This window comes from Anthonomus grandis, chromosome 22 (genome assembly GCF_022605725.1).
Source record: "Anthonomus grandis grandis chromosome 22, icAntGran1.3, whole genome shotgun sequence".
Taxonomy (NCBI): Eukaryota; Metazoa; Arthropoda; class Insecta; order Coleoptera; family Curculionidae; genus Anthonomus; species Anthonomus grandis.
This window is the reverse complement of record NC_065567.1, coordinates 15,922,512-15,935,577: the sequence shown is the minus strand read 5'-3', so window position 1 is coordinate 15,935,577 and position 13,066 is coordinate 15,922,512. Positions and strand designations below refer to the sequence as shown.

Genomic DNA, 13,066 nt, shown 5'->3' with positions numbered 1-13,066 from the left:
TCAAACCAATTTACTATCTGCTTATATATCTCACGACTTTAGAAGGCTTTTTTAGCTTTCTACTCCATAATTCCCCAACTTTCAACAATAAAATAGCCAATATATTATGGCTATATTGAATTAAAATACCAGAATGGCTCACGTACAGCGTATATAACGGCCGGCACCGAATGAGAAAAATCAAATAGGAATTTTATTAATCTGTTTCAGAATCTCGTAATATAATTAAAGGAATTCTGCGATTAATGTTACCGATAATGGCCTATAAGAAATTATATAATTACTTTCCAGAAAAGCGTATTGAAAAATATTACTTGTGATTTATCTTTTCTACAGATGGAACCTCCCTTCTTATATTGTGCATGTTTTGCCTCAAGAGACTTGGTAAATAGAAGATGGAGCTTTTTTTAGATAATTTATTTTAAAACTTTGTTTGCAAAACTAACGGCATTAATTTGGATCATCTTCAAGGCTACAATAAAATCAAAATTGTTTTATAAGCGATTGAGAATCAAATATTTTTCCTAAAATTAATGTAAATATTATTATAAAAACGTAAATACGTTAATTATTCTCCTAGTTTTTGTATAATTTTTTTCATATTTTGTAGTTAAAGTTGATTAGTAGGGGTTATTTAGGGTTGTACTTACGTTTAGTTTAATATTTTCATCTATAGTGCCTAGTTTTTAAGTAGTTCATCTTGTTTGAGGGAACTATTTTGGCCACAATTTAGGTTATATTATTGTAAATCTCTGAATTTTACATTTTCTTGGATTTGTATACTTGCTTGCTTTCACTGTCAGTATTCTCTTGAAATTATTGGTCTCCTTTGGCAAAAACAATTAAGAATTCTAAACATTTCTAAATTATTCCATGGGTCTTTCAAAAGGGACACGTTCCGTGATATTTTATTCAGTTTTAATTATTTAGTCAATTTTTACCTTTGAAACAATTAAACGACAGTCAACGCCGGTCAGGTTAGAGTTTTTGATGTTGTCAATAAAAGCGTGTTCCTGAATTTCCTTACAATATATAAATGAATTTTTTCTACTACAGAAAAAAACATTAATACTAAATTACTTTACGCATTAGTGGGCAAGTAATTTAGTATTTTTGTCAATTAATGTCAAATGTCAAATGATACAGAAACGTATCAAAACTTGTTGGCTGAAAAAAATTGATGGGTGATATAGGCCTGGTAAGTAATCACTATATAAAATGCTGGGTTGTGTTTTAAATTTAAGCAACGCGTCAACCATGTAATGGAATTTTTAATATTAAAAAATAAAATTTGATTGGATTTGAACCCTGAACCTTTTACATGCAAATGGGATACCATAACATCTAAGATGGGGAAAGTGACTAGGAAACTTTTAGAGCAAGGCTATTTGTATTTTATTCTTTCTTTTCCAGGTAAAATATATAATTAAATGTCAGATTTACTTGTCGCACTGCGTTATAATACCCGGGAGAATGCCTAAACTGTCAGTCGCTTACAAAACGTTTTTATTTTTATCTTAGCACTGAAGATGACACAAATTAGTGCTGAAACGTTGGCTTTGTAGGAACAAAGATTGAAATAAACCGTCCAACAAATCTGTTAAATTTCATTTACGTTCAAGAATAAAAATGATCGCAATAAAACATATTTTTTATTTCCTTACTTTTAAATACACTACTGTTCACTAAACTATACGTACAGTATAAATTAGTAAAACAATTTCTTTTTTAACTCTAGAAATTTTATTAATTCATTAGGTGCTGAATACTTCCCAGTAATTTTTGTCTGGATTGTATAGTCCAGTACTATTAGACGAAAAGACCAATCTGCTGAAAAATCCTCATCTGGTTCATTTTTTTACGAAAGCTTCTTTTCAACATTGGAAATCATCCCTCAAAAGTCACCATGAATCTAAGTGAAGCTTTTTTTATGGGAGGTCAAAGCTGACAAAAAAACACTTTTTTCCAAATATGGAAACTAACAATCCTTCGATAAAATGAGCTATTATGGAGTATTCAAAAAATGAACTAAATGCGACTTTTTTACTTGGTTATTAGTGTGACATGACACGGCATTTTCCAAGTCTTCGCCAACCTCAAGTGTTAAGTACAGAAAATTGATTGGAACTAAATTCTCATCAAATTGAATATTTCTGGACTCTTCATTGTCCGATTTAATGTTTAGACATGATGGTCCATAGCAGTACCTCAAATAGGAGAACAGTGTAAGCCAAGTTTCCCATATCCACAGTTCCACAACCTTTCGTATTTATTATTCGTTACGAAAGATTGTGTTTAATAAAACATCAGCAGCAGGTGGCAATAGTGTTTGTATTGGCTGTAAATAATCAGCAATCGTGGTCCATCTCTAATCCAATGGATTCAAATTTTTACCAAACCATTTCTGGATTTAATAGTAGTGATAACATTGAAATCTTAACAGCTTTATCATATGTTGTCTATTTCGCGAATAATTATATTTTTGATGGTCAAAAGATTCTTCGCGCGGTGGAGCACTATATAACGCTTTGATACCGTTTATGAGAATGTTACATTTCCTTATTAAATACTTTGCTGTATCTCTGATGTCACTTCTCTTTTTAAAAATTTTAATAGCTTTTGCCTTGCCGTTATGGAAGAGAGTAGATGTCGTGTATATAAGTGTATCAATGTTTGATTGTTCATCTTTATTCCCAGGCACAAGAGCTGTCAATAAAACTAATAAATCTACATTATTTCTAACAATTATACTTCGAATTTTCTTCCTCAACTCAATCGCAGTATTGATTATGAGAAGATCAGTATCATCCTCCGCTTGCATGCTGTTTTACTTTTCCTGATAACGTTGTGATAAATACGGTTTGTTGGTGACTTTGGAGAGAAATTTGTATTGATTTGTTGTCAGAGTCATTGATGGATTAAATATAATTTCTGTACAGGTATCGGTTTTTTTACTTATCGTCGTTGCTGTTCCATTGCTTCCGTGTTGTTACGTTGATTATTATAACCGTAACGTACAAACCAAAATGGTTTTGTTAATGATTAAAATAACAATCAAAAATGCCATCATATGTAACATCTGGATTCCACACGACACGATGCAAAAAAAATCCGCTATAAAAATATATCAATAATATATTACATATATCATGAAGAGAAGTTAATTCTAGGGACGCTAGTTGAAAAAATCATATAATGATGATTTCTTGGTCTTTTGCATTCCCATTTCATAAAAAAGAGCCAGTGGATATGGCTCTAACTTATGTTGGAGAAAATATTGTATTCTGATTTTTCGCCGACGATTCATAGGAACTCGTTTTTCATGTTCTTAACACTCAATTCCAAAAATGATCTATTTTTGTTATGTTATATCGCGTGAAGATTTATCCTACACGTCTGTATGGACGTCTCACGTCAATGTCCTACACTCAGATATACAATGATGCACATACAATTATAGAAAAAAAAGGGCCAGCTGTGCTGTAGGTCACAAGAGGAAATACTTATGGAGCCATAAATATTCAACGAGAAAACGATTTCAAAACACCCTTTGACTCGAAATTTATGATTTTTGTCAGTTACCACATTTTGACCGCAATTACAATATAGGAGTTTGAAGCTCGTTGATAAACTAGAATATTCAAAAAAGAATGTCGTCCATAAATCTTTTGGCCTAGGCTCAGTACATTTTTAGTGTTAGGAACGTTTACATTATATACTTGTAACTAATTTCATAGGCCATAAAATATAAAAACATAACTTCTATTTACAAAGAAAGCATCACCAACCTAAAGAAAACACACAAAACAAGTTGAAAAGTAGCACAGAGCACAAATAATTAAATGTTAAGTATCCCAAATATTAACAATAAATCAAATCAACGTAATGAGCGTTTTTAAGAGCTTTTAAACTTCCTTAATAATTCATCAAAATACTCTTAAACGGTAAAGCGAACCTGATAAAATTAATTTTGAAAGTGTCACAAATCGTTAAGTATCAACGCTCAGCCGTAATTGAATGCTTAACATACGTCAATTTAGAGTCTTCTTGAATTATTTCATTAATGTTGGCTACCTTAAAAGAGATAGTAGAATTTCTGTTTGGTTGGTCCAGTTGCATTTACTTTTCCCTTTTCACTCAACTGTTGATTAATTAGTGTTAAAAGGTTGAATAAAGGACAAATAAAGATTGATAACCAATTATGTAACCATTTAAATATTTTATTGTGTTATATTAAATAGAGGTTTGCGGAAAAACCAACCTTTTTTACACTTTTCTTGTCGGTTACGCAGTAATACAACAATAAAAAAACTTATGATAGTATTGGAGATATTTCATAAAAAGTCAAATTGCAAAAACTAGGCGCCTTATAATATTATTTTGATCTCGTCTGCCATTTTCAACAATACTTAAAGTATCTACAAATCTCTTTTTTAAACTTTATAATTATAATAGGTGTCTTAATTATATACTTAAATATGCGCCAAAAGGATGTTCCATGTCATATACTGTTATTAATTAATTAGGATCAAGACTCTCTTTACTTTAACAGCCCAAAATTCTATGAATATAAAAGAAATTATAGTTTATATGATAATTCTTTTAAACTAATTAACCAGTTTCCTTTACCACGTTCTTGTTACCCGTAGCAAAATTTTTAATTATGAATTTAAGTATTGCTTCCGTAGAGGGCCAAATAAAGTAAGGCTTAATTTTTGTTTCATATAAGGTAACATATAATATAGCGTTATAAAATATAATAAAGCGTTATGCCATTCAAAACTAGTATATAGTTACAAAATTGGTATTAATGTATCACTTTTTTTGCAGACTTAGTAAACTCTTCACTGAAAAACAGCTTCTCTTTATCGTCTCTGCAGCAGACGCCAAGTGAGAATACACCAGAAAAGACTACAGTTAAGCAAAGGCAGTTTAATAGTCTTACAAAAAACAGGGTTAAGGCTACAGCAGTCAGAAGGTCATGGGGCAGCACCGCCAGCGATCACAGAGAGGAGTTTTGGTCCGCTTTACAGGCCAACTACAATTATATAATGGATAACAATCTTATTGATAAATGCCAGGTAAATATTATGCTTTTATTATTCTACACGCACGTTAAAATGATAGGATATTTTGTTCTTGGAAACTTAAAGCTGCTAATTGGTCATAATATCTATAAATTTTTCCATAATATTTTTATTCTATCTTTTTAATGTATTTTTATTATGTACCTAAATAACCATCTATTTTTTATATCTAATTTACATTATAAATTAAAAAAATGCGTGTTTTAGCAAAACGTTTCTATGAATCCCATTAAAACATTTTTTATGCCAGTCAATATTTTTTCCTACTTGTATTACCACATTTTAAGCAAAATATAAAGGTTCCTTTAATAAATCATCTAATTTAACGTAATTCTCTTTTTTACTCACCTGTAAGATGTATTTAAACTTAATAAAATAGACACTGCATATTACTTATATCTCTTACTAAAAAGATCACCTGGAAAGGAGTTGAAAAGAGTGAAGTTTTCTAAAAAAATGCTTTATTATATCAGATAAACTTACAAACATATTGTGCTATATTTTAATTCGTCTTCCCTCATATGTGAAATGGCGCTATGTAAATGGTATGGAATAATTAAAATGCCGTAAAACAACAAATTTAAAAATAAAAATAATGAATTAAAAAATGTTTTTGATTCAGCGAAGTTTTAAATTAAAAAGATTTACAACGAGAAAATACGATTATGAAAAAAAAATTTATCTGTCGACAAATAAAATCTTAAAACTAAAAGATAATAAAACGTAACCAAATAATCCTCAATCGTTTCATCTTCTAGGAAGTAAATGGAGATTTGGCATCTCATACAGGCACCTGGACTTTAAGAGAATTCTATGCCCAATTCTCTGAACTCTATTCTTGGTTAAATAGCGTTCAAGAGACAATTTACGGCAAAGAGGAAAATATTACCGACAAGGCTTTGCGAGCAGTAAGTATTTTGCACAGTTTTGCATGTTGTACAAAAATAGTTGAAATGAAATCTTTAATGTACTTTTTTTCAGCGTTGTGTTAACAAGGTACTCGAAAAAAGCTCGTCGCTTAAAATTTTTAATGATCAAGCTAGTCAACTAGTCCATTTATATCCAGAGGTTCAGGAAGAAGTCGGTTGGAGAACAACGCATCTCAATTCAAAATGGGATTCGATTCTTAGCATTCTGGGTCCTTCGGATTGTGAGATGTGCGATCAGGACACTTGCTTAGGTAAATATAGTGTTGACAAAAGGGTATAGACATTTCAATTTATAATGCAATTCAGAAATAGTCTTATTTAATTAAACATACTGGATTTGAGTTTGTAACTGAGAATATTGTTTACTGTATGATATGAAAAAGAATCAAATCAATATTAATAATATTATGTTAATATTTTTATGAATATAACTGCTGAGAGTTTTCCAGGGCATGTCTTTAATATTTTTTATGCAGGGATCTTTCACCAATATATCAGAATATCAAGCAGTTTTACAGTTTCCTGTAAAGTGTAGCCATTGAGAACATTCACCTTCAGCTTCAGAGTGGTATAAATGCGTGCCGCCTTAATAAGCGTAATAGTTAGTTTATTATTCTATAGTGTTCCTCTTGAATGATTTTCTATTTTGACTTCGCGCGTGGTTTGGATTTTACGTTCGCGTTTGTACCAATAGATCACGCTGCGTTACACTTGTTCAATTGTATTATAGGTATAGATAATCAATACTCCCGTTTTATGTGTTAATTATTAATTCGATTATAAAACAGTAATTGACTGTTATATACCACTTCTGCATCGGATACGATTAATTCGATCGAATCGATTTGGTTTTAGTTGTATTTTTACCGCGGGTAATTCGATCCAAAAATCCTCCTACAATCAATCGATAAGCGCCGAAAAGAGCGTTTCAAGAAAAAAAAAATTAAATATAAAATTATTAATATTATTATTTTACATCTCTCCCTTCTTTTAGAGACCCTTGAGTAAATCAGTTTTGATGCTGATCGGTTTTTATTTAGAGTCATTTCAGTGTTTTTCATCCATTTGTCCATTTCGTCGAATACATACATATATCGAATGTTCTGTAGTAACAGTTTATTAATGAAATACAAATAAGCTGTAGCCTTACTATATTTTTGACGATTTTGTTAAAGGGCTACATGGCTCAAAGGGCTGTAAAACACAGATAGCATTTTTTATATTTTGAATGTTTTGGTGCTGAATTAACTAGCCAAGAGGTATTTCAATTTTAAAAGCATACCAGGTCCACGGACTGTTCAGAGAAGGTTAGTAGAGGCGAAGTTATTTAGTAGACGCCCGGCTAAAAAGCTGCCAGTTTCTCGATGAAATAGACTTTATTAATAAAACTCTAGATCGATTTCTTTATAGGGATATCATGGAAAGTGTCATGCTCATGCATCAAGTGTCATGAATTATTTTAGTGTGGTTTCCAGAAAAGAACGTTCGGGTTTTATAGTGGCCGGCACAATCCCTCGACCTCAACCCAATTGTTAACTTGTGGGCAGAAGTAGGACGTCGTATTCGAACGCAAATGTTTCAGAATAAATATTTATTGAATGATAAAGTCAATAAAGTTTGGGCAAATTTTCCGATAAAAGTTATTTAAAATTTGATTTCCTCAATGCCGAAATATTGCCAGCAAGTAATAAATAATAATGGATATTCTATTAACTATTCATATAATACTTTTAGTAATTATTATAAACAAATGTGTTAAATGTTCTTCGTTGTCATATCTAAAATAAAAAATTGTTGAATACAATTTGTTGCTTTACTTTTGTCACACTGATTTTCCTGAATAATTATAAATATAAATATGTTGCATTCCATATTTCATCCAAAGTTTATCATAATATTGTTTTAATCTTAGAGATAATACTTGTTCATTAACAGTGCCCACAAATCACCTGATAACTAATTTTCGTCGAAACGAAAAACCCATTTTGTTGCTCTACTTGTCCGATAGCTTATGCCTGTATTTAAATAAAGCTAACTATTTTTTATTGCTACTATTTATGCCTTCTATAACATAATCAAATTAAAACTCTCAATAGTAAGTGCTCGTTATATCTATTTGTTTACATTGATAAATTACTGCTGGAAATTAAATTCCCACACAGTGAGTCGTTGGGCTCGTAAAATTAGGTCATGCAAGTTTATAAAGTGTGTTGTATGCTTCTTATGTAGTGCCAAAAATCCTGGAACATTTCGTATATAGCCGCATCAAAAAAATATATATGATTAATATAATTTTGTTTAGCTACAACTAAGGCATCTCTGTAATTACATTATAAGTTTTGTAAATAAATTAAATGTTATATATGTGAACATTTGGTTAATTATTTTATTGACAGTAAAAAAATATGGTTCATTGTCAGGATCAGACAAATTAAAGAACCCCGGGCTAATCTTATGCAAAATAGATCCCAGTCAAATTGGCTGAATTTTTGATATATTTTGATATGTATCTCGAAGTCCTTAACACGCTTGTGGAGGCCCAGACCCCAAAGATGGACGATTTCCGAGATAAACCCATCTAACCCCTAGAAACTACCTCTTCCTCATGAAGCAAGCTAATCAATTTGACCTTGGGATGCTTATTCTTCTTAAAATTATTTAATTTCACTAAAAGCTGACCACCAATATTATATATATTTCGTATTCGTATATGAACCGATCATTGAACGGTTCATATAAAAGTCAAAAACTAATTTCTATTTACAAAAGTATACTCCAGAATATGAAAAAAATGAGCTGTCAAATATCAAAGCCGATTAAAACCTTTCCAAGATACATTGTTTTGACTAAAGTGCCAAAAATGTATAGCACTTGGAGGTCGCTACGAGGATCATTTAGCACTTAAATGGGCTGATCTTTTAAATACTTTTAATTATTAACTACATAGAAAGTAACAAGATAAACAGTTTTTAGACCCGTACTACATAAGGCTACACACAAACTACAATCTAGTTGTTGATTATAAGAATTAATTTGGACTGTTCTTATTTCCATTGAACGCCCTAAATTTTACACCTTCTGGACTAAATTCGCAATTATATTTTTTGTTCTCTAACACAAAAAAATGATTATATTAACTACAAGCTCCAAATCACAAATCGATGAAATCAGGCCTACATTATATTTTTTTGCCGTTATGTTCGTTTTTTGTTAACGTTCGATTTATGTAACTTAAGGCGGTTGGTCAAAAGCGAACATTGGCTGGTTAACTTATACCTATCCGGGTAAAAAAGTCCATTTATGACCGGGTATTAAAATAAGAAATTAAATTGCTTTTCTTTCACTTCCAGTGTGTGTGAAAGCTTATTAACTAAAAATGGAATAAGCATTCCAACTCATTGCTACCTGGGTAGGAAAGAGGATATGGTTTGATTATGATTTGAGTTTGATTATGAGTTGTTATATTTCACAAAAAATAAGCTATTAAGGTCGCATAGGGGTTGTCTGGTCTAACGATTAGATGGTTAGCTCGCTGGTGAGAGATTACCTCAAGAAAAATAAACAATAAAACTCAATGTTTCCGAGGTCAGGTGAGTTAGCTTGTTTGTGGTTTGGTAGGGGTGGCTTGGTAGGTTTATCTCGGAATTTTTCTCATTCATTTTTGAGTTCTGTGCCAGAGAGACATTTGTTCAAAACACAACAATTCGGTTGTCAACAATTCGGTTAATTTGATCGGGATACATTTTCATAATTCAGCACTCTTTCAGTTAACCTGAAAAAACATAAACCAAATACTAGCCATGTTATCCAGATTCAATATTATATTAATAGTAGTTGACAATAGACATTGTTTGAATATTACAAGCCAATAAGAATCTTAATTATTTCTATCCAATATCGTCTATTTTTGGTTATTCTAAAATAAATACATATACAATATACAGGTTGGGGAATTGTTGATTTGTTTTTTTACAGAATAACAATAATAGGATTATCATGTCTCATTTTACTGTGTAATTACACGTTGAACTTTTGATTTTGAAAAAGCGCTATTATTTTTTTGTCAACTTGTTATGTCTGTCTATACACCTTCCGAAATATTTCAAATTATTAGATGGTTTTATGAAGGCAATTCGGTAGTACATTGTAGGGATTTGGATTCGATTACATTTGAAAATAGATCGATTCCCTTTGAAAAACAGTTTTAAATGTGGTCTCGAATTTTGAGACATCCTTTTGCTTTCAAGATTTTCATAAATGATACACTAAAGTGCAACAATATTCAGTTGAAAGGGTCCAGGAGCGAGAGCCACTGGAAGCAATGGTTTTATATCCCCTAAAACTTTATACAACTTGATCTGAAGTAGACTTGAACTGAAGTAGAAGTGTTAAAGAGAAACTGGGTATGGCCGATATCGTTAAAATTGTTAGCAGTATTTCGAAAAAAGCAAGATACAAATGTATGGGTACAAATGATTTAAATGTTTCAAAACCGAAGACATATTTGCCTAAGACCAGTATCGAAGGATGAAATTTTGTGAAACTGTGATGAAAATAAAAAATTTTTACGTAACATTCTATTTTCAGATAAATCTTCTTTTCCATTACATGGGAAATACGACACTTCCGTTGTTCGATATTTGTCTCGGGAAAATGAGTGCAGAAGTTTTGAATTCCGTATTCAGTATTCTCAAAATTTGTATATGTGGGCTGGTATTTTGGGCGACCATATTATAAGGCCATTTTTTTTAAAGTACTTAGAATGCCCAAAAATACCTTGAATTGCTGCAAAACGAAGTTCTTCCTGCCGTTCAAATCCTCCGTGATTTAGACCTGGGATCGGTCTACTTTCAACAAAATGGCTGTCCTGCTCTTAAGGCAGTTATGGTAAAAGCATTTTTAACAAATACTTTCCGAAACTATCTTATTAGTCTTACTGGCGATATTAAATGGCCTCCTAGATCTCCAGATTTGTTCCCAAATGACATTTATTATTGGGGTTATCTTAAGGCGACTATTTTTAAACACGAATTCAGAAGGCCAATAAATTTAGGAGTTGCGAGGAAAATTGTTGAATGTGTCAATTCTATTACACCAGAAACTTTCTTGGAAGTAATAAACGGCTTCTATGATAGGTAAAATTTTTCTTTAGCTAAAGAAGGAGGTATTTTTGAGACTTTTATTTAGAGAATTAATTTTTATGAATTTTTTTTGCTAATTTTTTTCTTTTATCGGAGTTTATATTGTATTTTTACGACAATAACGCTTTAATTTTCATTATGCAATGCATAGTATAATAAACATTTTGAGAATACGATTTGGTTGTACCCTGTAGGTATTGTATGTAAAGCATGCATCCAAAAAATATTTTAGAAATACCTGAACTTTTGCGTGATATTTTGCGAAATTTTAATAATTAATATAGTTACCCTCATCAAAGTTAGAAGCTTACTAATGTCGTATTGAAAAACAATGACGTAGAAGAAGAGGAGCAGAGCGCACGAAATGCATACGTGCGGTTTGCCATATTTCGCCATTAAGCACCCGTCTATGCGTAATGATCGAATCCCCAACCTGTATAATACATATACATAACAGGTCTATATTATTTACTTTGTGTTAACTGTACTTTAACTTTCTTTTTAAAGCGTAATATAAATAAGCAAACCTTGAATAACCTTAATACTATATGCCTTAGCTAAGTATCTTTCTTAATAATATTTAAATCTTTGGTAACATATTTTGCAACATGGAACCAAGAGCCCCGAAATGGCATGGTGCTATATTTAGGAAAATTAAATATTGATTGTGACGTTTTTTCTAAAGTCATTTTTTAATTATATTTGGACGCATATTTTCAGCAGGTGGGCCTTCATAATTTCTCGAACTTTACATTCTACAATGCGCTCGCTTAGTCATGACACTAATTATTTCAGTAACCTCTTCTTTTCAAAAATATCAGTTTTTCCTATAGTGAAAAAATGTCTGAATTACTAAATTGGCTAAATAAATTTGCAACCAGAGGTGCGCCCCTCAATAAATTCCAAATAGCCAAAAAAAAAATCAACGCTATTCAAGTCAATAATGACGCGATATTTTTTTTATTTGCCTAAAAAAACCAATCTTCCACCATTAGTGCAACGGACCGGTAAATGAGATATGCGTTAACACCGTTTTTACTAGAATTGGTTTAGCTTGCTGTGAAATCTATTTCTTTTAATCTAACAATCAATACAATCGAGTTTTATAAGGGTGTTTCAGTACTTATGATAAATATTAGTCTTGGTGATGACCAAAAAGGTAAAAGGTCTAAATATTGATAAAAACATGATTATTTTAAACACAAAAGACTTTATTTTTCATTCAAACTATAATGGAATAAATGTTTAATTTTTTTTAGATATCGACCATGAACTAAAATGTTTGCGTAGCTGGTTTAAAATAATGGAGTCATGTTTGCAACCTCTGGATTTTAGAGCCAAATATACCAAGACTGAAATCGAAACAAAAGCTTTAGAATTAAATGTAAGTATATTGTTTTATTTTGTACATTTGTCAAATTACTGTAAGCCCCCGAAATCCTTATATTTAGCAAAATCGATACATTAATGCATGGTCATATTTAACGAGAACTCCATTAATATCAAGGGACGTTCACCTCACTTCTATAGGGGCAACTTTCTTATATCGATAGGAAGAGGGTTATTTATTTTTTGGTAGCTTCAGAAAAGAAATGGAATGCCTAGTCTCTTATTTCGAGACGGATTAGATCAGTAAAATTAGAATACATAAAGTGGTTAGGAGTTTGAAAAATAATAATTATTATTAAATTTTTATATAGAATTATTTTAGAATTTGAGTTCGCGGCTACTTTTAAAATAAATTCCAGTTAAAAAAAAAACTGTACAAATTTCACGTTGATACACCTACAGAAAAAATGTATTGACTAAACTATCTTTTAAAATTTGTCATTGTCATTATTTTCTAAAAAAAAAAGGTCGTGCGTCAGTGCACATTTTTCAAAATAATACCACTATTTATTTGCCGTTT

General features: G+C 31.0%; 1 protein-coding gene across 2 annotated transcripts in view; it reads left to right on the top strand.

Annotated features, from left to right (window-relative positions):
- LOC126749073 (klarsicht protein) overlaps positions 1 to 13,066 on the top strand; it is a 275,493-nt gene that overhangs the window by 105,389 nt on the left and 157,038 nt on the right. For both annotated transcript variants that reach the window (XM_050458695.1, XM_050458694.1), the window contains 4 exons: positions 4,831 to 5,081; positions 5,846 to 5,995; positions 6,069 to 6,267; positions 12,417 to 12,541. In XM_050458695.1, the coding sequence (XP_050314652.1) occupies positions 4,831 to 5,081; positions 5,846 to 5,995; positions 6,069 to 6,267; positions 12,417 to 12,541 (725 nt within the window). The remainder of the gene's footprint in view (positions 1 to 4,830; positions 5,082 to 5,845; positions 5,996 to 6,068; positions 6,268 to 12,416; positions 12,542 to 13,066) is intronic.